General features: G+C 40.8%; 1 protein-coding gene across 2 annotated transcripts in view; it reads right to left on the reverse strand.

Moving 5' to 3' along the window:
• The window catches only part of RPS6KA2 (ribosomal protein S6 kinase A2), a 321471-nt gene that overhangs the window by 267702 nt on the left and 26724 nt on the right, over window positions 1-27045 (reverse strand). The window contains exon 1 of one of the 2 annotated variants that reach the window (XM_027777485.2): window positions 17122-17255. The exons of the other annotated variant lie outside the window; for it this stretch is intronic. Coding sequence (XP_027633286.1) covers window positions 17122-17169 — 48 coding nt within the window. The 5' untranslated portion in view covers window positions 17170-17255. Of the gene's footprint in view, window positions 1-17121; window positions 17256-27045 lie in introns of those variants that run through there. 2 annotated transcript variants of the gene reach the window in all.

A 27045-nucleotide genomic window follows, 5' to 3' on the forward strand; every position in this document is an offset into this window, starting at 1 on the left:
AATGTGTGTATATAGATCCTTCTAGAGTGACGCAAGTTGGGAGGGCTTGTAAAGCAATAGTGAGCTAAAGCATCAACTTCCCTTCTTCTCTGTTTGCATCCTGCCTGGGCATCTGCCCCCGAGAGAGGCAAGCTCATGGTCGGAAGGCTGCAGGAACAGCCGCCACCTGGGCCAGCTCCTCACAACAGCTTACAGATGCTCCCTCCTACCTTCCTTTTTCCTTTCCTCAAAACAGGCATCCATCTCCTCCTGAGTCACCCTGCTTTCTTTTTCCAGCTCAGTCCTCTGAAGACTGAGATCTCTCCTTTCCACCTTTTCCTCCTACTCCTGTATCTTTCTGACCAGAGACTTAGTGTGAGCCACCCATGTCTCTGACGGCTCTTCTGCCTTCTTCTCACTGTCTTCTACCTCTCCTCTCTGATGGACTTTGATTTCTATAAATTCTAGCAGTTTCCATGAGAGGCACTGCTGCCCAGCAAGCCCAGTGGGGAGGTTCCCCCCTTCACCACCTTGGCAAACCTGCCAAGAGTCATTAGCCAGGTTGGAGACTACCAGTTTGCTCAGCTGCATCTGGCCACAGTGTCCCATGCTGCCATGGAAACGATGGACAGAACCAGGACTCGGGCATATTTTATTCAGTAGGCTGCTGGCGTTCTGCACCTTCTCTGCCCATGAGGCTGGTTGCTCATGCAGCCTCGTTGGCTTCAGGGCTGTCCAAGGGGAGCATCAATTATGCTCCTTCACCCTCCCTTCCTAAAGGCAGGCACCAAACGGCAGAACAGCTTTCAATATTCACATATGCACACACAGGGCACACCAAGCAACTACTGTTTGCTACTGGTAATGCTGAATGAGTGATCGGATCAAATGTTAACGGGTAAACAAGAGATTTCTTTTTCCCCAGCGTACCAGCTTCAGAGCCCACAACTGCACCCACCCTGATCCGAAGCAGAAAGCAGCATGCTGGAGTCTAACGGGAGGGAGAACTGCTAAAATGCTCGTGACAGGTTGCTGCTGAGTCACACGAGAAGCTTGTGTAAAGTTTCCATCAGAGCCTGTGACTGTACATTGACTTTCTTCTTTTTTCCACGGTAGCTCTAAGTTGAGATTTGATTACCACACTGAATCTATGTTCTCCTGACAAAAGACGTTGACAGTGTAAAAATTAAATATTTACAACAGTTTTCCAAAAATAGCAACATTCAGCTTTGACACCTTCTGTCACTTTTTATTTCCCTGGTGTCTCATGGAAGTGCCTTACATTTCAGGATTGTGCCAAATTTTGATGAATGTTGGGAGGAAAAGCTTTAAGTTTTGAATACTGAGCATGAAATATGAGAATTCACCCTCCATTTCTTCCAACAAATTTGTGTGTATAGTGGAGTAAGGAGGAGGAAAATCCAGAAATGCTTTACTAATTTAACACTGTTTTTTGGTACAAAGTCCACCGATACAGGCTGACATTGCTTAATTCAGGAGCCAGCTCTGCAGGCAAGCTCTTCCCCAAAATAGTTTAAAGGAGAGGAAAAAAAGTACTAGAAGAGTCTTACCCTTTTCCTTAACTTTCTCTTAAGTAACTGCATGGCCTTAATAGCATAAGTTTGTTACCCTTTCCTTAACCTCTGCCATCCTACATTGCCACCTTTCCCACTGCAACTTACCAAAAACGAAATTCAAAGCTTAGACACAGACACATGACAAACACCAGCTGCATCTGCTGTGCAGCCAAATAAAAGCCGTTAGCAAATAGTTATTGTTGTCAAAGTTAGCGCAACACATATATGAGGATCAAGACATACATCTGCCTTGGGTAACCAACTTTATCATCTGCAACAGTTGACTCTTTGGCCACTCAGAAATGTTCCGCAACAGAAGCACATTGGCAGCAAGTAATCTGTTTAGCAGCTAGGGAAAATCATCGGTTCTGTTAGCCTGAACTTACTTAAGTGGGCAAACACAGCTGCACACCCATCTGTAGAAGCAGGGCTTCTCTTCAGATCAAGCAGGTTACTCTCCTGAATCTTTCTTTCTCACTACAGTCAGATAATATGGAGATTTTACCTGCAACCTTTAATGGGATAAGGTTATTTAAAACCCACTCCTTTTATGTAAAGTTAAATGTGATAAACCAGAAGGCCATTCAAGGTGAAAAGAGTTAAACCTGCACTCTATTCCAACATCAAACAGGAAGACAAAGATCAAAACAAAGAAAACTTCTTCAGGTTTACCACAGTTTCTTCTGTAATTATTGTTTTTTTTAAAAATAAAAATCAACAGGTCTCTTACTGCCATCTTCAGCTATCCTTACAAAGGTTGTGTGTCATTCAGTGAACAACGCAGCCTATTATTACCCCAAAAGCTGCAATACTGAAGTGACAGCTTTTGTCCAAAAGTGAAGCACTAGACAATTGTGAGACTTCCAGGGAAAATAAAGGAACTTCTAAGGTCTGGTGGGGCTTTTGTTGCTTGTGTTTGCTTTGGGGTTTTATCCCTCCCCTTCCTTCTTTTTGCTTGGTTTTTTTTGTTGTTTGGTGGTTTGGGATTTTTTTAACAATGTTACTGCTGCTACATGTTTTCTTCCTCTATTGAGGGAAGATTGTTTTCACAACTAGATATTGTCGCCCACCTGCACTTGTTGCTAGTTCTCTCCCAAATAAATGAGAATGTTCACAGTTTCACCCTGTCAGGCAATTCAGACAAATCAATACTAGAGGTTCAATTCTCAGTGTACAGTTCTGCCTACTCACAATATTGCTTATGAATGCGTGCGTACATACATAGGTGCACATAGCCATGGCAATCCACAGCTCGTCAAATTGATAGGCACTTCTACTTTTTTAATGCTTTCATAGATGCTTTCCATTTTTCCCTGCACAAGCTTGCACCATCTATTGTCTTCTGTTAAACAAAACCAACTCCGATCCCCTGAAGCAGTGTCAAGAAAATATCTTTAGACATTTCTAGTCAGTTTTCCTTCTGATTACAACAGTTGTTAGTCTTGCACTAAGATCACTCTGTCTCCCTCCAGACTCAGAAGTGGCACACAGCGGATGCCTTCCCGTGTTAACTGACTCTTCTTTGGGGAGGAGGCAACAAAACAAAAAGGGCTCCGGTGGCTGCAAGACCTCCTTGATTTTCAGAGCTGAACAATGCATTCTGTTAAAACCTCCAAAGATAATCCCGTTGAGATGAAATTTAAGTAAGCATTCATTTTCCTGTTTATTAAAAAGCTTAAGGAAAAGCTAGAGTATCTGCAGCAGTGGCCTTGGCCATTTCAGTCTATGTAAACGCACCTTTATCTTCCAGACTTGCAGGTTGCTTATATTGAGCAAGCAGCTGAGAAAGCTTGTGCTTTTATTATTATTTTTTTAACAGGGCTTTCCTTTATCCTTGAGGGAGGAGGAAAACAGTATAACTATCAAAGTGACAGACTAGGAAGAGGATAATAAAAGGGAACGAGATCCTATCGACATTCGGTCATGAAGAAACAGAATTATTTGCTTGCTGCATTATCCTTCCACAGAAATACAGTATCAACACCTTGCAGATATTTCCAAGAACTATACCAAACAAGTAAGCTCATACAAAAGCTTTATTTTGAAAATCTAGATTAATTTCTTATCTTGGTAACTTGAATGACTCACCACTATATTTATATTGTTATAATGCAGAGAACATCCAACAATTTTAAACCAGTTTGGGATGAGAATAACTTCCATACAGAAGACTCTTTATATGTCTATCACTTGGCTTGTAGAGGCTCATTTAGAACATCAAGCAATGGATTGAGAAGAAAAGAAAAATGATCACTTAGAAAAGAAATATATATTAAGATGCCTGTAGGTATTTTATTATGGCAATTTTTCAGAAGTGAGAAGTATAGTGCAGCATAATGGGGAGGGGAATAAATAATCTAGCACAGGGAAAAAAGGCACCAAGGCAAGTCCAAATTCCAAAGAAAGAGATAAGTAAAAAGCCACAGTAAAGTCCATTCATTGTTCCTTTAACTGCAATACTCAGAAAAGTGCAGGGGCCAGGGGGAATCATATAATATAATTGCATGGCTCCTGCTACAGTTTACTTCTCTGAAAGTAGAGCTGAGAAATACTTGAATCCTGAGAGCAAAGCAAGAAATTTCAGTATAAAATTGTATGATAAAAGAAGAGAAAGCTAGCCACAGTCAAGATAAATATATTTTTTGATAACATTTCCACATCCTATCAGATTGTAGTATTGTAATGTAGAAAAGCACTGGCAATCCATTTCAAGACTAATTTCCTTGTGAGACGGCCATTAAAGACATACTAATATTTGCTTTTCCCTCAACACTGCCTGCTTCCCTTTAAGTTTTAAAGATTGCATAAACATCTCTGATTTCAATACAATTAAAAAAAAAAAAAAAAAAGACACACTTATAACCTTCTGTCCCCTAATCCTAGTGTGTATCCCAGCTCACCCACTTTTTGGAGATCTTGTTGAACATGACATGTCCCTGTTAATACCTGCTGGACTCAATATGGCAAGCAAAAAATTACAGCTGAACGTGCAGAAATATGTATGGAATATATCTACTGCACAGACACCTGATACCCAGATTCAAGGGGATGCAACTACAGAACTGGAAGACCACACTAATTAAAATGAAAAGGCAAAGACAGAGAGAGATCACATTGGCAAAAGGGGGAGAAAAATTAACTTGGCCTGAACAACATTTGGAATGCTGGAGTAGTTACTAACAGGAAGGATGGCTTGTGCCTGCAGCAGACTGTGCACAGCATGTGTGCTGCACCATTAGCTACAGTGCTGAATCCTGCATACAGATAAAACAAATGGGAAATCACTCAAAAACAAGGCAAACAATGCAGGGATGGTGCTGGCAAACAGGAGACAGCTTGAGCATTCAGCAGAGAAAGAGGTTAAAGTCATTTAAGTGATGAAAAAGGAGTCTTGTTTTTCAAAACGGCACCTTTTGAATGCAGTGCAAGGAGAAGGTGCAATAAACTTGACAGAAAAGTCTCCGTGCTCAACCACTAGTTTTTCTTTAAGGTGAAACACATGAAAATATTCAGTTTGAAATGTCTTAGATTCAGCAGGGGAGTGAAGTTTCTCCTTAAAGAGAAGCTCGAAGAAACTATTTTTTCCAAAATAGTCTACATCTCAAGACAAACAAAAATGTAGTTAAGGAGTCGAGTTCCACCTGAACTAGTAGAAAGGCTTTAATACTGAGTGATTGCAAGAGAAAGTTGTTTGGACTTTGACAAAAACATTTTGCCAAAACAGTAATGCTACAACATCCATGTTCACTGCACACAAAAGAGTAGCTATTCAGCAACACATAGAAAGACTGAACCTTACAACATTCAGAGAACCTGACTTTGAATGCAGTTTGGAAAATGCTGCTTACATCACATTCCCAAATCTCACCTAGGGAAGAGACATGAAAAAAATAACCCGGGAATTGAGAAGGGGAAAACTTTAAAACAAGAAGAACTATTCTTTCACAGTTTTGCCTATAAGTCATTTCAGAAAAATAAAACTACCACAAGCTACAAGTTAGGGATGTTGTGGCCCAGGATGCAGAAACATTCAACCAAAATAACAGAACAGAGCTAGCAACAGCATCCAAATATTCTCTCTTGCAGCCCACTGTCCTAATTCCTTGCATTTCGTTTGGGTTTCCACAACCCTTATAAAAAAGTAAGTGAACTTAACATTGCTTTACTGCAAGACCAGCAATTACTCCACTGTTTGTACGTCTCAAAATTTCTGGGTAAGCACAAAGGCATCAATGGTATTTAAGGATCTGAGCCTCCAGGCATGTTGCCAACTACTGAGTAGACACAGTTACTATCAAAAACTTCAAAAGTAGTTACCCTGGACTTGCAACTTGGTGGAAGTAGCCATCTTACTGCACCAGTTACAGATAGTTCTCAAATGGTATTGCATGTGTTAGATACAAATTAACCTGCAAGGTTTATTTTTGTATTTCTACATGTCCACATTCTTACCCTGCAAACTATTTAGCTTACATCTAGTAACATGTATACTTACATTTTAAGTGCAGATGTGCAAGATTACTATGTTTAAACACCTGGCAGCAGTTGAAGTTCTTTCTCTTCTTGCCTCCCCAGTCTGCCCCAGTTTATTCAACAAGTTCTGCAAATACCTGTATAGATTTACAGTACAAATTTGGGTTCATTTCTGATGGATGTACAGAACTAGGTGTAACCAAAGAGATAGCTGAAGAAATACATGAACAGTAAGAATAGGAAGGAAGTTGTTGAAGCCTCTGCAAGAATAGCTCTGTGGCCTGTACTGTCCATCGGGTGCAGCGTTAGGAGGCTAAAGCATTGAAATGCTCACATATGTTGTATCAAGTACCATCAAATTAATGAAGGACTTCCCAGCATCCCAGTACATGGCACAGGAAAGAATCTGGGCCACTAACTCATAGCCAGTGACAAGGTGGGTGTTGCAGCTCTGAAGCTTTTACATTATAGAACTCATCATACAACCACCATTGAATTAGAATAGAGACTGTGATCCTAAAGTTAAAAAAAACAAACAACAAAACAACAAAGAAAGAAAACTAGAGAGGAGGTAGCACAAGTAAAAGGGCTCAAAGGCAATTGAGAATGTTTTATTTTGTCCTGGCATTAATAAACCTCTAAGGCTATTGTCAGGCAAATCCATGATTCACTGAACTATGCTATTAGCAGTTTATTGCTTTCTAAAATTGAAGATCTTTTTCTAAAGCAGATCAAGATAAAGAGAAATCAAGTATAACAGACTGAAGCTTTGAAAGAAATATGCCATAAAGTCAGCTAGGAAATGGAACAGCAAAAAAGTGTCTGTGTGTGCCGGAGGGGGGGTGTGGGGGGTGTGGGGAGGGCGAGCCATATTTCTAACTGCTATTCAAGATACCTGTGAAGAAAATGGTAGTGCTGGAAGGAAATCAACTTGCTCACACGAGATACTCACAAATTGTTTCTGAAGCTGGTAACTCATTCTCCTGTCTAAAATACATCATGAGCTTTGTAGTTCAGCAAAGGATAAATAATCTGAATGACTACAGGGCACAAAGCACTTACAACTACATTCTCTGACAGACAGGTCTCCATGCAGGGAAAAGTACCTGATGGGAACCACTGAACAACAAGACATTTGGGAGAAAGCTCTGATTTCCAGGGCAAGAAGATGATATTTATCATTACAAGGTCTTGTTAAAACAAAGGACCTAGGATACTACCTGTGCAGAAAGTAGGAACTGACTAAAGCCAACACAGAGTGCTGCCAGACCTCATGGAGAAATATGCACTCCTCTGAATGCATGAGCAAAACTAGGCAAAAAAACTGCCTCAAGAAAAATCACTTGGTGGATCAGAAAGCAAAACCCCTAAAAAACCCATCATCATCTTTGAACCAAAAGTCTATATTTCCTTAAAAATTACAGCTTTAGAGAATAAATAATATATTTCAAGCATCTTTCACATAAACATCACTTTCTGCCTCACACTCCTCTGCCAGGGCTACATATTTCTAACAATGACTTTTCTACTAAGAGTTTCCAACCTGTAATACATTTGGGGTTTTTTTTAAAAGGCAATACAAACGTAGTACATACATTAAGCTCGGATAACAGGCTACAGAAAAAAAAAAAAAAAAAGTGCAGGGTAAGTGGGAGGAATGTGGATCAATTCTTTCACACCAGCTTTGTCCCCACAAAGGCTGCTGAGCTAACAACTCTGCAGACAGACTCCACTCCCGTGTCACATTTCTGTGGCCCCACAGAACATGGGGATGACTCCGATCTGACTCAGTTCCCTGCATACCAAGACTGAGCACTTCCTCATACACAGTTCTGCTCCTTCACCATGCTCCTTTCAACTGTCACCTCATCACGAGTCCCCACTAGCTCTCAGTGAAGTGTTAGGGGAGTGAACAGTGTGGGACTGGCTCAAAGGGAGAATTAAGGGGTAAATCAAAACCTAGGGCAGGAACAGCCAAGCTGCAGGAACAGCAATCCTTAACAGTATGTGAACTGCCGTTACCTCTGGCCTTTGTATCCGTGGGAGCTAGAGGGGGATAGCCCTTTATGCTGTAGGGCTATTCTAAAAGTGCTATAGCAGGTGCAGAATTAGGTACAATGCACTGCAGACTAAAAGACATCAGCCATGCTGAATTCTGTGCAGCATCCTCTGCCACAAATCCAGTCTCCAGCATTATGTACCACATCAGCTAGAGTAGCGTGCAAAAGCTGCAATAAGTTGACCTGAAGATCACCACTGTTAAGGGTCATTAATAGAAACAAAACAAAACCAAAAAAAGCCTTTCTTAACAGAAAGCCACATATACTCTCACAGGAAGAAAAAAAAATGAACTACAGAGAAGTACAGAGAAAGTAGTCTTGATCTGAAAGCAGTGTCAGCTGTTTTCCAGAGATACCTCTAGCAACTACAGTATAGTTACACTTGATCAGTGTGCTGTGTCACAGGCACTAAGAATTCATATTTTCCCCACTGTTTCAACATACCAAAACTGAGTGAACTAGGGAGTTTACCCCAGTTCTTTTTAAACCAGTTATTTTAATTTAAACCAGTTCTTATCCAATAGTTTCCTGAGCCCTATACTTTCATCCCATATCACACACAGACATTTGGAAGATCCTTTCAGAAGACAATCACACACCCACCACACACTGGGGGATAATTCCCTCCAGCTGTGTAGCTGAGCAGACAGGGCACATTAGCCCTTTTCAGACCACTAATTCATCAGCTCCCACAAGTTTCTCTTTTTTGGAGATTCAAAGCATATTCATAGTAGCAAGCCTCAAACAGCATCGATTTTGCTTTAAAAACCAAATACACATCCGTCTTCCTGCACCTTTGCCAGTAAAAGTTAATTCGTGGGTGCCCTTGGAGGCAAGCAGCAGGCAGCAGAGTACGGCCAGGAGTCAGCCGCTCAGGGAGCTCCTTTCCAAAACTCAGAAGAGATTTGTTATTTAAAGGGTTTACAGCACTAGCATTTGCCCCAACACAGAGTCCAGGGACATATTTGAGGCCTCAAGGTATTTCCCCAAATGCCAGTGGCAAGATCCTTGTGAACAGAGCAACCACTTGCTTCCAGCCAAAAGAAAAAAAGGTATTTTGGGTGAGGACATTTATGAACTAACAGTGGATTAGTCATACCATCTCTCTGAGAGACACTGCACAATGTCAAGCAATGTGTTAATAAAGGAGAGAAACACGTTGGAGAAGAGAAGGGGGAGAGAAAGCTATGATATACCGTACCTCTCCCCCTGAACTTCAATTTTGGTTTGACCGCACATTTCAAGAAATCACTGTGCAGTACAAAGAACTCCCCAGTACTAGGAAGCTTCATATAAGAGTGAAGCCTTGCATTTTCCACACACAGCACCAGGCCCTCAGGCAGTAGTTGTTATAGCAACTAATCTTGAAGATCTTACTACTGTCCTGCACTCCAGGGGAGATGTCACCCCTGCACAAAAAGGATTTAGGGAGAACATTTCATGTTCTTCTAGCACACACCTACATAAGACAAAGCTTAGTGTGTGACGCACACAGTTCTTTTCTGTTGATTTCCTTTTATTTAATCTTACAATGGTGTTTCAGGTAGTCTCTTAACCTATCAGTTCTTTAAACTAGATAACAAATTACAAGATATACTTACTAGACATACAAAGTTAGCAACAGCAAGAAAATTCACATTGATTTTACAAAGGTTAGATGGAAAATCCCCATTCCTTTCTTCAATCCTTGTCAGTGCTTCTTCCCATCTTGAAGCCCCAGGCAGCGTTCCTCAGTAAGACCCTATTCCACAGCCTTCCCAGCCCTACTGAAGAGCCTGCTGGTGACACACTGTAGACATGTAAACTTCAGAACAGTTCAAGCAGTCCTTCATCCTCAGCCAGGGAGGCAAAAGCACCGTCCACTGAGAGCACACTCACACCTCCACGCAGAAGGTGTCACTCTCCCCAGTGGTCCTCGGCAGCTGATGGTGGGTCACGGCCAGGGGAGATGTCTTGTGGAGCCAGGCGAGGCAGGTGGCGGGCCAGCAGCACAGCCTGAGCCGTGCTGCAAAGAACACGGAGAGGCTGCAGCAGGCTGAAGGCAGAGATCTGGTAGCAGTTACAGTCCCCCAGGGTGTTTACTTGGCCAAAACAATACAACTTTTCTTGAAATGCTACCAAGGTCTGCATCACACTTGATCGACAGTTTATTGAAGCATTAAGACAGTGTTAGGCTCCACATAAGCAATTTTGTAGGAGGGCAACAAATATGTGTAGGAGGTAGGAATTTGCTGTCTCTTCCACAGGTCCTCCAGCATCACTGTCAGATTTTTCATTTGTAGGTTTTGTTTCTTTTTTTAATTAATTTTTGTTTTGGATTTTTTTTGTTGTCTATTGTTTTAATTGTTTCTCGGTTGTTTTTTGGTTTTTTTGGTAAACAGGGGGAAGGAAGCCTGCCAGTAAACTGGCAGTAAAGAGCCATGGATCCGGCTCATCCAGCATTTGAGGCTCAGGAAAACACAACTGCCTTCCTTAATTCATAACACTTAAACACTTCCTTAATTCATATCAGAGATTCAGGGAGTTTTCACATAAAATGCAAGTCTGTTGCACATAACTACTGCTGTTCTATCCAAACCTCTCATTAGGGGCATCACGACAGTTGAAAAGCAACCCATTTTTCCAATGCTTCAAATATAGCAATAAAAAGTTTCTTGTCCATACACATCCCTGGTGTTTCTAGACCTTGAAATGTTTGCCATATCACCCGTAGCAAATGACATGCCAACACAACTCCACCCAGGCTGCACTGAGGCACATTCACCACATACAACAAATTCTCAGATTGGGTTTAATCTTCGTTTGCATCAGACCTGTAATCCAGTTACACAACCCTTGGATAGCCATAGCTGTCTACTGGCATAGTAGAGGTCTGCATAAGTAGACACTTTCAAGTTGTGCTCGCAGAACTGGGCATGGCATTGCTCAAGACACAGGTTTGGGCTGCGTGTGCACGTGTGTGTGTGAAGACCATCTCCCAACAGCTGAATTGTGTTCTCCCTCAGTATTGTGCCTCCCATGCCACCTCCACGAGCACCACCTCTTGTTGAATTTGCTGACACATCCCCATCACAGAACTATGCTTCAATTGCTCCTGTTTCTGCCAAATCAAATCTATTTAGACTGAAGTATTCCATGCCAGAAGACTGCCTCGGGCTCAATTCTTTTGCAAACTTTCAAGCTTGACTGGTTCAGCTATTTCTGAGAATAAGGTGAGAAGAAAAATATGTATGTTGCTTAGCTCAGAAACAAATCCTTCCCCCACTTCCCTCAAATGCAACACTGTTTTGCAATCCAGTTACCAATACAGAGGGCAGAAAATACATACCAGTCTTCTTGCATGGGGAAAGAACAGAATATAATCCTTTAAGTGTAAAGATTAGCTCCCAGTGTAATTTTGAAAGTAATCAAGCAATTTAAGTTTAAGAGTGCTTTATATTCAAACTTTTTACTCCTTTTTATACAGGGAATAAAACTTTTTGGTTGCAACATGCAAAAGCTGTATAGTGTTTTATACATGAAAGGCCAGTTAGCTGTGTATATTATATGTGTTGTAAGATACAACTGTAGCCATTATTAAACTCTGAATTTTATTGCTGGCCTTTTAAAAGCCTTGGCCTTGACCTGAAGGGAAGCTCCCTCTTTTTTTTGTGAGCAGTCCACTTCATTCCATGTTGACATGTTACCAAGAAGTGAACACAGTGCTTCAGCTACAGGAAACACATCTGCAAAAGCATGTGAGACTTGCATGCTTTAGAAAGCTTCCCCTGCAATTTTTCAAAACAGACTACCAACAAAACACACAGCTACCACTCACTGCAGTAACAAGATGGGATTGAAAAGCTCAAAGAGCCCTAATTCCTGCCACCATCATGCAGGCAGGTCCAAGACTTTGCCTTCTGAACCTTCAGTAGGTAAGCCTTTTCAAATGACCAAGGATGACAGGCCTAGACTGCTCCTGCCTGCAACTTTTCTTTTTAAGTCCAGCCAGAAATAACATCCAGTTGTTTCCTCTTTCATCCCCTCAGAAAACTGCTGCTTCAGGAGTTACTCTGACAGTGGTTTCTCTGTGTGCGATCGCTCGCTCAAAGGGGCATGCCTGGCCATCACCTGGTCTAGACTTCAGGGGTCTAAATTATTAGAATTAATTACATTTTTTCTAGAGTACAATTTTCAGCAAGGTTCCTTGCAAAGACATCCACAGACTTGCAGTTAACACCACATCTTCAAAAGATTACAGTTATTTTTTAACACCAGTTTACAGCTGGAAGACAATACAGCATTGGGGTCAACTCTAGGCACAAGCAAAGCAGGTGCTCACCTGGGGAACAGGCTGATGTATGCGGCAAAAGTCTTCCCCCTGCCCAATCCCACCTACACCACAGCCCCAGAGAGGCAGGGGGATGTTGTTGCAAAATGCAGGGTAGAGGTGGCAGGGCAGCAGCTGGCCGCACGCCATGCACAAGCAACAGAGCCCTCTCCAGCCGGCCCCATCCCGCCCCATCCCTCCAGTAGCTGCAGCAGTCACACAAGGCTGGCTTTCCAGAGCTCTGCCCCTGACCTGGTGTCCCAGCTCCAACCTGTTCTCCTCCCCTTGCCACACAGGGAAGACGCCTGGCTTGACTAGCCCCAGGTCTTCATACTTAGAGTCTCCTGTCACCCTCATACCCTGCCAGCAGCTTTGCTGGTCCCAGACCACAGCAGCTCTGGGCAGCTTAGCAGTCAGTCTGAGGCAGCGCAAGGGGACAATAAATGGGAAGACTCCTTTTCTGCACCTGGCTTCAACAGCATCCCTACAACTGCCAAGCTGAAGTAATTTTGCTTTCCTCTTAGTCTTCACAATAGGAAAATGAAGATTCATTAGCATTTACTTATGAGACAAAGCAGTATCAGTGGTCACGATGGGCCAGCATCACCCACAAAATCAGAGCCCTCATGAGCCAAACTCCTCAGCCTTTACAGACTGAGCCAGGGAAGCTGGCTCCAGCTGACAGTTGAGCCAACCTGTACCTTCTCTGCACTAGATACAGAAAAAACCCCTCCATATATATGCACACACACACACCATTAGTGGGTTATTTAGAAAACAGCACACAAGAAAACCCCCACATACTCATTCAAAGCAGGTCCACAAATTAATTCTCATTCCTTCTGCACTCTCCAATATATTTGGAGAGGACTATCCCTGTCTTTTTCTAACAATGTCCCAGTCGTGACAGAAGTAGACTGTTTGTCAGATCAGGCGTGTTTCAGTATCTTAACACACAGGCCCACTGCAACAGTCGCGTGGTAAAACAGAAGTCAGTTAAACACTGCTAGAGTTCCCCATGCTCCCGAGGGCTGACCCTGTACTCACCAACATCATCACCAAGGACAGGAACTGTGACAGTGAATATTACAGGAGGTATGTGCACATTGGAGTAAAGGACTTGAAAACCCTTCCATTCAAAAGGGTTCCACCCCAAGTGGACAGGCAGCATCAAGATATGGCAGCCCCTTAACTCAACAAGCTGCCTAGGTCCCTCAGAAGACAACAGACTACACGCATGCATAGGACAAAGAAAGCTACTCTTATAGACATGTGTATAAAATATTGCTTTATATAAAATATGAAAACACACCAGAAACATTAAGAAGATCACAAAATACCTGGCCCATATGTATGACTCACGTATGTGTGAATGTACAGGGAGACATCTAAGAGGTCTGCACTGTCAGACTCCTTTGATGCTATGTATCTTTTCATTCTGCTCTCCTTTGTATCCTTTGACTCACTCACACATTCCTGAAGGACAGAAACATCTACTGGTGGCAATGAGAAAAAGGCAGAGACATTTATCACAAGCTGTAACAGAGCAATATTCTGCCAATACTGCAGTTGTTACCAAATCATTTTTCACAACACTGAAGAAAATTAAAAATCCTTCCTTTTAGTGCTACCAAGAATATACACATTTCAAGAAATCATACAATCAGCATTTACGGCACCAGATCCCTATAAAACAGCGTATTGGCTGAAGCCTTAATTTGTTTTGCTTAACTACTTTTCTCCTATCAGCAGAAATTAAATCTTGTTCTTAAACAGTGAAAATCTAAGTTACTCATTTTTAATAAAAACCTATTTTCCTCTGCCAGAATGCCATTCAAAATGTTTTTTAACTAGTTTTTCTTTCCTGCTGACTCAGTTACTAAATTATAGTTTACTACAAGCAGGAATTTTCATATCCATTCCTTAAACAGCTTCCAACACTAAATTTTCTATGCATATTGATTTTGTAAAGCATCCTACTTCAATGTTATTGCACTGTAGGAGGAAACCTCTCTCTGCCTTTGCATGATTGTTTCAGACAAAGCTTTCAGAAGAAATCCTGCTGCACAGATAAATTTACATGAAAGGACACTAGCACATGTTAAGCAACTGTCCTTTCTTTCAAAGTTCAGTAGTCAACAAGATTGTTAAATGTACTGTTACCAACTAATTTTTGCTGGTCCTGAAATAAAGTTCTTTTAGGAACTTCTTGTCTAAGAGCTGCTGGTGCCTACACAAATAGCAAGCTGCGTTAACATCTGATAAGATGTTCAGCTGCTGCTTCAGTACATAATATTGAAGAGTAAGCTCTGAAGAAGATGTTCACTGCAATAATCAAGTTCAATGTAGTTCTTCAGCAGATACTTTTTCCCAGAAAATACAGGACCATCCCCAAGTCTGATATACTTACTTTTTTAAGGGACTTCTCGATTTGGGGCATTCTTTCATATGCAAAGTTACAATCATGTTCTTTTAGTGACTTAATTGCACCAACATCTGAACAACATTTGGGTAGGCTAGCCATCAAGTAGACAATTGTAAAGTTATATTCACAAAAGAAAGGTGGGAGCTATGGGTCCTTTTCAAAACTTGCTTCAAAAAGCTATGGCTGTGACAGTGGCCATGTAAGTAAAGGAAGAAATTATTAGATTAATTCCATATCTGACTATTACAGCAAAATAACCCAGAAAATATCCATTAATTCTTCCCAACCACCACTCAAAGACATTCACCTAATTCATCTTCCAATTACTGGAGATTACATTTTTCTTTTTTAACCACAACACTGCCTGCTCGCATGCAACAGCCATTAAGAAGGAAGGGAAAAAAATCTGCAGCACTAACTGGTATAATCAGGGAATCTGGGATCACATAGGCTACTGTAACAAAGCACAAGGCCAGTCTGAGTGAAGTTTCCCTCCTAATACATTCATGCACTCACTTGAGTCCAAGGTGTACACACGTAGCAGAGGGCAGGATCTAGCCACTTGTGTGGTGCCTCCCCTTCCCAGCATTTAGAAAAAGGCCTCTAAAAAGGGAACTAGCATATAACTCTTAGAAGGACTACAGATGTTTTTACCAGTTTGTTTCACACATTACCACAAATAAAAGCATAGTTTGCTGAAAATACTCCTCCACCTCCAGAGAAATAACATGAACTGTCAACACAGGCAAATACACAATCCCATTTGATATCTCTGTTGTGTGGCACCACACAGACACCTCTTTTTGAGACAGCAAGTTGCTATGGGACTCAAGACTATGAATGACCTACTGCTATTTGCATGCTAAATTATGCTCACCACCTTCCTGGTTGCAGCCACCTTCGCTTCGTCACTTCAAACCAGTAGCTTAAATACATTTTCAGCAATTACATTAAAACCAAATCTAGCACAATTCATCTTCTCTCACACTTTAACCCACATTAATCAATTGGGTGCTTTCAGTCCTATATGCAAGAGTATAACAGAAAATCCACAGTTGTTATTATATCCCAGTGGAAATATGACCATCTGATCAGATATTGCAGACAGTAGGGAGTATATACTTTAGCAAAAGGGGAAAATTATTTTCGGTCAGCATAAGAAACCCCAAAAGGGCAGTTCAACAGCATAAGTATGTCAACATTTAAATGCTGGAAACTTACTCCAGAGTAAGAGGTACAACCAACCATCTGCATCTGTGAAGGTGCCAAAAATTAGGGAACTGTGTGCCAGATTCTAACTTGCACTGAAACACAAGTGTCTTCTCTTGCACCCCTTTAAAATTGTTTTAGTAAGAATACAACCAAGTCAAATATTTTATTTTGAGGCAGCATATTACAGATATCAGTATGAAATCCCATACATGTGAAGTTATACTGCATTGTGAAAATGTGAAACTCCAACTGACAACTGAGAGCACCCTGCACTAGAATTGAGACGCTCTCCAGAATAAACAGATTGTGCTTCTGATCAACCACTAATAAACTGTGTGTATGAGTAGCCAAGATGAGAAAGAGGGGGAGGGGGAAAAAGCATATATTTTTTCATAACCTAGGGGATAAATGTTTATATGTTGCCAAAACAGGATTCATAGATAATGCAGACAAAGGATGCTATTTCAGATAGCTAATTACCACAGCACTCAATGTCTAGCTAGGTATAGTTCTTGACAGAAAAATATGATCTAGGGGCAGTTTTAAACTAAAAACCTGTGTTTGAAACTACTTGTTCTAATTGAAAATATCTGTTTGCTATTAGAGGTTACTGTATCTCTGAGTTACAAGGGTGTATTTGAAAACAGACTACAAATATACAGCCTACATGTAAATATACGCACATCATTTTTGAATATCAACTCCTTTTTTAAATGAGCACCAGTCAAGGAACAGCATTCTTTCTCATACTGCAAAAAACTTAGAAAACACTAAAATTGCTTGACAGATTCAGAGTCAAGGAGCAAGGTTAAGAGGCAGAATAACACAACAGAGTGACAGAACCTGTAAACTGCAGCTGTAATCAAACTAACCCATGTAGCATGCTGCTGTAGTATGCTTTGGATGGTTTTCATCATGTCCCAAACCACAAGCCAAGGATAACATTACATCAGGAGAACAGTTTGAGGCATCTCTGTGCAAAGAAATCACAAGGCTGACTGCACGAAAACAATGCAATTGTCAAACTTTGTCATCAACCTAATTAAAGCAAGCAAAGCAGCAAACAAAAAAAAAAAGGCATTTTACCTTTTTAAGGAAAAATTTCTGTAATTTCTTGTGAGGCAGCTTTATCATCTTTTTCTCAGCATTCAGGATATGGGTCAGACGCTGCAAGTACTTGAGCCATTCTGCAGGGGTTTGACACCTTTCGTCTTCTCTATTAACTCGCTGCAGCCAGCTTAGCTCAATGCGTCACCAGACGCCAGCCCAGCCCAGCAACAGATTAAAAGGCAAGAGCTAGGCTGGATCTCATCTTTGAGTCAAACAAGGAAGCTATCTATATACAGACACTACAGCTCCAGCCAAAGCTTATAGCTGTGTTCTCAGCATGAAGAAGAGAACAAGTATGAGGTCTGCATCTCTCCCTAGAAAACCTGCAAAGTTAAAAAAGGTGCTTATCCAGAAGCAAGAATTTACAGGAGAATGGAAGACATACCAAGGTGCTCAGTATCTTGCTGATCCTTTCAAACCCTGTGCTACAGAAGAGACTCATTCAACATTCAGGACTCTGAAACCTGCCCGGCATTGCCTGCTGAGCGCTGTTTGCCACCCTGCACCTGTTAATTGTGCACATTGTATGTGACTCAGTCACACACAGGAAACAGCTTGTCATTTATGTTTTCTTTAAATCACTTGGAGACTTATTTCCATTGAATGGTTTTTAGAAAGATCTCTATGAAGAAAGAGATTACACACAAAGATGCTATATACAGATACACATAGAGGTATTTATAGAGTGTACCAATGCTGAGTTTGATTCAATGCCATAGGAACCAGAGATCACGGGCATCGCTGCCTTCCCTTTGGGAATTTGCAAGCAAAGTCCAGCTCCAGGTTTGGAAGGACAAAGGCTCAGCAGCACACCAGTGATGCTGCACCTCCTGGGCCTGGTGTCCTAAGCCAGCAAGGTGCCGTAGGACAACCTGTTCTGAAACACAGTGTGTTCTCCCACTTATGCCAAAGGGATAATCCCTGTTTAAGAATGGAACACATACTGAAGCAGCTAGTTTAATCAGTTTAAAAATCACTTCATCAAACTACCTCCCTGACCAGTACTGTAGCGCTTGAAGAACCAGCAGGTGCGAGGATACACAGAAATGTATTATGAGGGGAGTGTCTTCAAAACAGTGTCAGTCACTCCCAAATCTCCACCTCTTGTTTTTATACTAGAAATATCGTTTCACACAAGCTGCAGCTGAAAAATCCCACACCCTCAAATCTGTAATAGTCCTTCTCCACCTTTTCTGCCATATGCATCATCCCCTCACTGTAAAGATCCATGTTTGTTCCTCTGACCTCTTGCTGCTTAATTCTTCAGACACAACTACCACACTCTTAAGTTTCACTGCAAAGTTCCACTCCTATAGACACACACATACTCAACCTCCAGCAAGTAGCAAGGTCTAGGGCAAACGAAGGAAACCAGAAGTTTGAAGTTAAGTGCACACTTTGCTGCAGAGGTTGTATGTAAGGATGGGCCAAACATAACAGGCAAACCACAGCTGCAGCAAAATGCAGAACCAAACTCTGAGAACAGATGGCACTACACACCAATGGGAAACTCCATTCCTATCAAAAAGGCACATTGACGATGCCACAGAACCAAAGCGCAAGCTGTGTCAAAGCACAAAAAAAAAAAAAAAAAAAAAAAAAAAAGAGACCTAGGACAGCCACTGAAATAAATCAACAGCTGAAGGTAAGCGGTAGACCTGGTGAAAGTATTCAGAAAATATTCTGGCCATCAGATGTTCACCCTAATGGTGAAGAATTGCATTGCCATTTCAAGAAATGGTTCCAAAACTGGCAAATGGGGAAGCCAAGTACTGAGACAGGCAATTTCTTTGGGGAGTTATACACTTGAGGCCTTTGGGTGTAATTTTGATAAAAGACAAGAAAGAACATTTCTTATAAAAGTCTCATCATGTACCACGTAAGGTGGAGAAGAATCCAAACTACTTGTAAAAATAGGATTGTGAAGACACCATAAAAGCCACCTGTACAAATGCAGCAGGAATATAAATTGCAACCCTACCGTCCTTCTCAATAGTTTCTGCTATAAAAGGGCAGGCTTGGTTTGGAAACTTGGAGCCCTTCAAACTATACAGTTAAAAACCCTGACATTTTGGGGTATGCATTACCAAGAAGCATGTTACTTCTCATTTCAATCTCACAACTCTTACTCCAGTTCACCAGGATTTGCATCATTTCTCAGTATCTCAACTTCCACCTAGAAGCTTAAAGTCAAACAGTATTGATTTAGAATTTCAGTTCTTCATACTGTAATTATTTGGCTGCATTTCTGTTTCTGCACTCACCTCTATAAAGGATGCAAGGTTTTCCTCTATATACACAAATAAAAATACTTTAAAGAGAGTCTTAAAAATTTCAGAAGACTTCCTTCAAGATAATGTGTCATCATTCCAGCCTCTAAGTTCACCTAGTTCTTTAAAGTGTAGCTCAAGTTAAATAATTAGATTTAATCTGGAAGTACCATAAAGACATTCTTTCATACCCTCTAACACATCACCAGTTTTTGGAAATAGATGCATTACAGAAAAGGTCAAGGTAGACTTTCAGCTATAAATCTAAATTTCTGAGTTTGGTTGTTGGGTTTTTTTCTTGTTTTTAAATCAAGGGGAAAAAAACACATTGAGGACTAAAGAAACCTTAACATTATTGTTAGGTATTTATGTATGCATGAATAAATTCTGAACTCTGTCACGGTTACTATGGTAGGTAATTGCTTTTTGTTAAATGTGACAGTCAGACCCAACACATACAGTCTCCACTTATTCATAGTTCTTCCAGCTAAACGCAGCTTTTAACAAACAAACAAGTCCTCCAAACTCCACATAACATCTTCACATTTGGGCACTGCTGCTTTTCAAGTCTGTGTGCTGTTTTGTGCTACATGGGTTTTGCTTGGGCAACTTAAATGAAAGATGCTTCATTCATTGACGTATGCTTATCTCATCTTTCTGACCTAACCAACAGAAGAAACGCCACATTTTTTTAATGAAGTATTTTTTATATTTATCATCAACTACACAGTTCTTAGCAGGCCTTCTCCCATCTAATACTAACTCTCATGGAAAAGATGGCATTAGCATCCCAAGAGGAGCTAGCTAGCCATAAGCACAGTTTGCAAGACTGAAAAAAGGAATAAGTACTCTATGGCTGCACTTAGTTTTGCATATATAGCATCTATTACAGTATTTAATATTAAAGACAAACATAGCTCAGATTTTTCTTTAAGTATAGTGTTACTGTTCACTGGAACCAATATTAAAGAGATCAATATGAAGTAGGTGGTATTAGACATATCCTTTTCTATGCCTATTTAAATTACCTTTCTAATTTCCTTGTTAACTCGAATCTGAAGATAAAACACCTTCCTGCTTTAATTCAGATGAGTAAAAGGAAGTGTAAGAGGAAGCACAATTTGAAAAAGTAATATTAAACTATTTTATAAGTTATTCTAACCAAACATCAGTCCCTGTAGCTGACAGTTCTCCACTTTACCTCCTGTTTTGATTTACAAAATCACAAACTTACAAAATACTAGGAGGATTGCTTAACACACACCAGTTTCTTCCCTGGTTAGCTGACCCCCTGCAAAAATCAGTCAATAAATTAGTAAACATTGGATCAAATCCAGCACTATTTGTTTGTGTTTAGAAATGGGACCCTCCAAAATAATTTCTTAATTTTAAGTTGGACACTCTAAACAGTGTGTGTTATCTTTAAGAGCTGCAGCTTCTAACGTGCAACTCCGGGTAACCCTAATGCTGCACATCTACACTGAGAACACACGCTCGGGCCCTGATTCACAAAGGGAAGGGCTACCAGCTCCACCATCACCACATGCTTCCCATCCAACGTGCAGAAACCCAGTTCCTGACACAAGGCTCTCATGAGCAAGGAGAGGGATTTTCCTTGATGTCTGTCTACCAGACCCAGCCATGACAGCAGCAACAAAAATTGCTGCTTTAGGACTCAAATCCCATTTCTTGCAGCTCTACCAGCAAACTTATAGCAGGGGCAGCGTGGCAGCTGCTGACACACGTGCTGCCATTGGGGCACAAAGGTCTTTGCTTGTGGTGCTGCTGATCTACATACGCGAAAAAACAAAACAGAAGTCTTGTTAAAGTTCCCCCCCCCCCCCCCCCCCCCCCCAGTTATTTGAGGTTAATACACAGAGGAGTGAATTCTTTCCTTTACAGTGCAAAAAATATTTATCTTATGCTCCAGACAACTGGTTAGTGCAAATCTAGTCAAGATAATGGGGGGGGGGGCTGCACAGCAGCAGAACCGATATTGTTTTCTTACAGGTCATTAATAACTTAGATCCAGAAAGATTGCAGCACGAGACTGTGTTTTCAGGCTATTTTTCAGAACAGGTACTTATAAAATACCCAACAAACAGATGCAAACTAAGTATACTTGGTCAGGAAACTTGAATTGCAGAAAACCAGATATTTTTTCTCTCCCTTCCTACTCCTCAAAAGGCTAGAGGTATGAGACACCTTTTTCTTTTCCTCTTCTGTCCTCATATACCAATTCCAGCTCCTCAAGAGCCACCTTGAGGGAGAAAGGAGGAAGCCAAACGCAGGGGGCACTGCCTGTTTTCTGGATAGCACTTAGTAAGTGGCAGCTAATCAAAAGCATCGACTTTGGAAAATAGAACTCCACTCCCCTTCCAAAGAAACCAATGCCAAAATCCTCAGCAGTTTGGGCTTGGAAGCACCCACTGCAGTCATTTGCTGTGATTTTTCCCTCCTGTTCCAATTAGCGATCATCACTGCCTGGCAGACCCCGCTCAAGCTCTTAGAACAACTCTCACGTGAATCCCCATCCCCTCACACCTTCCCAAACACCTACGACAAAGGCAGTTTTCTGGGAGACTGATACCAAGGACTACTGCAATAAAAGCAAGAAAATAAGCTTCTCCACAGAACCTGCTTTATCTTCCTAATGCCCTAAAGACCCCAAGTTACCCTTTGAGATGCCCTCAATCAAGAAATGACTGCATCACCTTTTTATCAGAAATCTCTGCCACAAAAAAAAAAAAAAAAAAAAAAAAAAAAAGAGAGAGAGAAACACTGCTACATCACAGCTGGAGAAGTTCTAGGTGTAGAAATACCTTAACGGGAAATGAGAACAACTTTAAGAGAAGCCTGTTTTATTTTTGAAACTCGTTATACCCCGAAGCTTAAGGAGTCTTATGGCCAAGGTTTCAAGGGATTCACGCCATGTTCTACTGTGAATCTGGACACAGTGATCAAGGTTCGATGCAGATTTCTTTCCCCTCTTTATTACAGAGTTTTGTGAGGGTAAAACAGCTCTGTGTTGTTTCTCTAAATTTGTATGATTAATGCAAGTCACTCTCAAGCCGATTTCTATTTACATGCCTTTTTAAGCAACATCAGTACACAGTAGCTAATGAAAGAAGATGCTTAATATAGCCATCTGCAAATCTTTCCAACAGCCAAGAGCTTTTTCAGGAGACTTCACACAAACTCACAATAATTTATTTTTTTTTTCCTCTCAGAATACAAAACGTATGTTATCCTCAAGAGGTGCATTATGATTCAAATTCGTGCTGAAACGTTGGCCTGCTTTTAACTAAGCTTGAGTTTAGGGCTTCACACTGCATACCGGTTGCAAAACTCACATTAGTTAAAACACGCGATGACTCTACCTCATCCCTAACATAGTCAAGGCTTATACACAAGTTTGGAAGGCAAAGAGGGGCAACTCATTTTACTCTGCAATTCCTACTGCACTCATTGGTGAAAACAAAGGAAATTACAATTTCTGACAATATTTTCAGTGTATTCTAATGTAGTAACTGGCTCTTATTTCACAAATGCCAGCACACGTTCCGTAGCTATCCAGTAACACTATAGAGTGGAAGTGTCTTACACTTGGAAACCTAATTCGGTGCCCCAGCTAAGTTGTTCTCATGAAAGACGACTCTTGTAGAAGAGCCAGAGAACTCTTCCTCTAAATGAAGCTCTATGCTTTCAAATACGCCAAAACCAATGAAGTCTTGTCAAAAAATGTGATCGTACCATAGCTCATGAAGCTCTGGTGTGATCCCAGCAGCAGGACACTGCCAGCTGCCATGCTGTGACAGCTCAGCCTTAACTGCATCCTGACTTTTCAACCCTGAAACTGAAATGAGGGCTCCTTTGTAGAGGTCCGGTGCAAGTCAAGGTTGCTCCAGAGAAGGACCCTCATGGAAGTCACTGATGGGCCAGATCACATGCCTAACAAACTTTCAAAGAAGTTTAATTTCCAAGAAGTACATACCTTGCAGATACTTGCAGCTAAAGTTTAAAGAACTGACTTTGAGCAGAAATGAGACCCAAAGACAATGAAGCACACACACAGGAAGAACATCACAGAAACAGCCAACATTTTAAGGAAATTTCACTCCTCACCCACACTGACAAGGCTGTAACAAAGGTCCAGCTGCCACAGGGGCATGACAATAAACAGCTATGCTTTCCAGACAAGGCTGCGCACAGATCGCTGAGCTCTGAAGAATCCAACCAGCAGCACCCCAAGGGAAGCTGCTGGATCTGAAGCTTAGATATGCTCTTGGCAGGCTCTGCTCTCCTGCTGACCCATCTCTGAGGTGTCACACAACAGCATGGTTCTGCGAAATAAGAAGTCTTATCAAGACTGCGATGCATCATGTCTGCTAGTCAGCTTACTAGGGTCTGGTACTTGCCTAACTCTTTGCATTGGAAAAAATGCAGAGGACACAATAGTCCCTTGACCAACAGGGTTTTGGGGTGTTGGTTGATTTACATTTTTTTTAACTCTGACTTTTCTGAGTTCCTTTTTTAAATTTTAAGATCAGTATTCAGTATGATATATCTCTCTCTAGATAAGGATTTCTTTGAAAGACAACAGAACCAGCAACTTAACAGCTATTTCAAGCGTTTACTTTTATCCACAAGTAGAGTTAAGTTACAATTTGGGGAACCCCAATAGTTAATTTCCGTCATAATGTTACAGATAGACCCAGTTTTCCAGCAATAAAAAGAAGGTTAAATCCAGCATTTTTACAAGGCAGAAATGAACCACTATCATTGTGATGGACGGGAGAACATGCCAACAGGCAATACTCGTGTCAAAGGAGACCAACACCGGATGCTCAAGCTCTGATCACAGAGAAAGCTTTCTATCTATAACACCACTTGTGAGCAAGGACTACTTAAGCAAACTGGGGTTTTTTTTGGACTTGAGTTTTACGCATCATGGACTTTTCTTATGAGCTACTGTTTTCATTGCAATTGTAGCTGACTGCTAGGACTGCCTGGAAAACAAGAACCTAATCTGCAAGATGCATTGGAGCTTTGACATTTCCTTTTATTCATCTTAGGAAGAGGCTTCAGCTCTTTCATTAGTTTTTTTATTTACTTATTTTTATGAAAAAGACAGCCATTCCAAAACCCAAAGCAAGAGCTGTGTTAGAAGCACCTGGAAAAAATAATGTTAGAAGTACAAGGTCAAATCGGCACCTTCCCAGTAGTGCACTTATTCTGACCTCATAGACACAGATGCATGTGGAGGGATGCACTCAAAGCACGGCTCTAAGCACAGACAGTGCTTGGCACAAATGCATCTGCTTTCAAATTTAAGTTTTAGGCATAAATTTTGCAGTGTCCTGAAGGGAAGGGCAGAGGAAGGTGGGAATAAAAAAAAAAGTTAAACCAAAAAAGGCTATATTCAGGAAGGCACTTCTGAATGTTAAGTCACTGCACAAAAATAAGCAAGACTGCTGCAGGAGGAGTAACTGATCATTCAGCTCTGGCTGCAAACTGGAGTTGCATGGGCTTTCTGTGCTTTGGGCTGTTCTTTTGTGTCTTTATGTAACTTAGAGATACACTGGAAATATACCATATCAGTAAGTTATTATTGGCCTAAAACCTAACACTTAACAGCTGTGGAAGGTCAGATTTTGAACACCAGTTCTTAACTTCTGACCTTTACAATTGGCAGAGTAATTCCAAGTCAATAATCCAGGTTGTTACGTTGGTATGAAAAAGGATAAGCTTTTATACCATATACTGTTCTTACTGCGATAATAATTGTAAAGATGAATTCATGTTGTGGGTAATTCCTTGGCACAGTGAACCAGGAAAGTCTATTGCCCAGAGTGAATGTCTCATTCAGACTTACATCTCAGCATGTATCTAGAGCGCTCTAGCAAGTGTGTGTCTCTGCCATAATTTTTTGGACAGTCTAATCACTCTAAGATTACAGATGATGTAAGAGCATACATTTTCAGAATTACAAAAACAATGTATTATAATTGGTGACCTTTACACCCTGCTTATGGCTATACAGGATATAGAAACAGAAGTAATACACAGCTTCAGTGAAATACAGGGAGCCAACAACCGCAAATGTTTCACATCTTTCCCTTAGGACAAAATACATACTTAGTTCTATTCTCTTAATTTACTAGCATTTACTTGAATCTATCTGCATTTTAGTTCTGTAATTCTTCCACATTTTAGACGTACATATAGGAAACAAGTTTAAAATTGCTTGACCCTCACCTCTACACAAGAGCAAAACACACAAACCAGAAGAACCGTCTCCTACTTGTTTCAACTTTAACTAAAGCTGTTTCATATTCTTCCTATCTCCTCATAAATATCTCTCCCTTCCTCTAATAATTTTCGACCAACCATTTGCTCTTAATAGCCATGTTTCACTCTGCTTTTTCAAAGGTGAAATGGCTGGAACTGAACACAGGGTTCCAAATGAGAACAGTCAGCCCCGCAGCACAGCTCTGCTGTTCCAGCCTATTCACTTGTCCCCTGCCTGCGGTACCTCCTGTGCACTTCACAAGCAGAAACAGGCTTGATGTGCCAAAGCCTGTGTTCTGCACCTCCCACAGGTACACACAGTGACACAATAGTGGGCACAATGGGCTATACCTGTTAGGTATATATACATAGAGAGATTATATATATATAAAAGTAGATATATACTGTTAAGGATTTTGAAAGATTTCTCATAATAGCTACATTACTGATTTTTTTAAAGTATTTTTCTATTCACCTTCAGTGTTTTTTCATCTTCTGATGAAAGATGTCATTATTCTTCTGTTGTGACATTATGTGGATATACCAAAAATGTGAAAGCAGAATGTAACGTTATTGCAACAACATATAAGTTCTTTGCTCATAAATAAAACATACTTCCCATCACCTTTGTTATCATCTCATTATCCCATGTAAAGTAGGGCAATTATATTCTGTTATAATTCCAGTAATTTTGGCAGGGGATCATAACTGACAGTAAAACAAACCCTACCAAATAAACAGAGTCAACTGATAACAATGCACAAGAGGATTCATGCTTGGAAAATTGGGTTTCTCCTAGGCATTTCATCTTTCAGGGGTAGTGGGCGGGTCCAGAATTTTAAAAGCAATAAGGCAGCAGAAACACCATCAACACTGGATTATTCTGAGGTTATATTTACAAGATACAGTTCAACCAAAGTCAGGAAGACAGCAATAACATAAGCTGCAGTTTGATTTAGGCAACTGCAAGATCTCTTTGATTAAGAATTTGCTAATGCAGGACTGTATTCACACTGAAAAGGAAAAAGCCAGTAACCTTCAGCTAAGCTTAGTTTATTTTCAGGTATCCAATTCATTTATACAGAATTTCACACTGTGTTTACCTCTCAATTTCTGTACGGCCAAGTACCCAAAGAACTTTTCACAAATTGCTCTTTAATGTGAGAAACCAGTTCAATGTCATGGCCACAATGCTAGAGAAGAAATTCACAAATTCTTATCTGCAAAATTAAGAAGGAAAGTGGAATCAGGATTTCAAAATCTATATTGATTAGCAGCAAACATGCATTAAGTTTGGATGGAGGCAACAAGAACATCTGTACACTGTGTAGTTAGCCAA

Source organism: Falco peregrinus, chromosome 7 (assembly GCF_023634155.1).
Source record: "Falco peregrinus isolate bFalPer1 chromosome 7, bFalPer1.pri, whole genome shotgun sequence".
Classification (NCBI taxonomy): domain Eukaryota; kingdom Metazoa; phylum Chordata; class Aves; order Falconiformes; family Falconidae; genus Falco; species Falco peregrinus.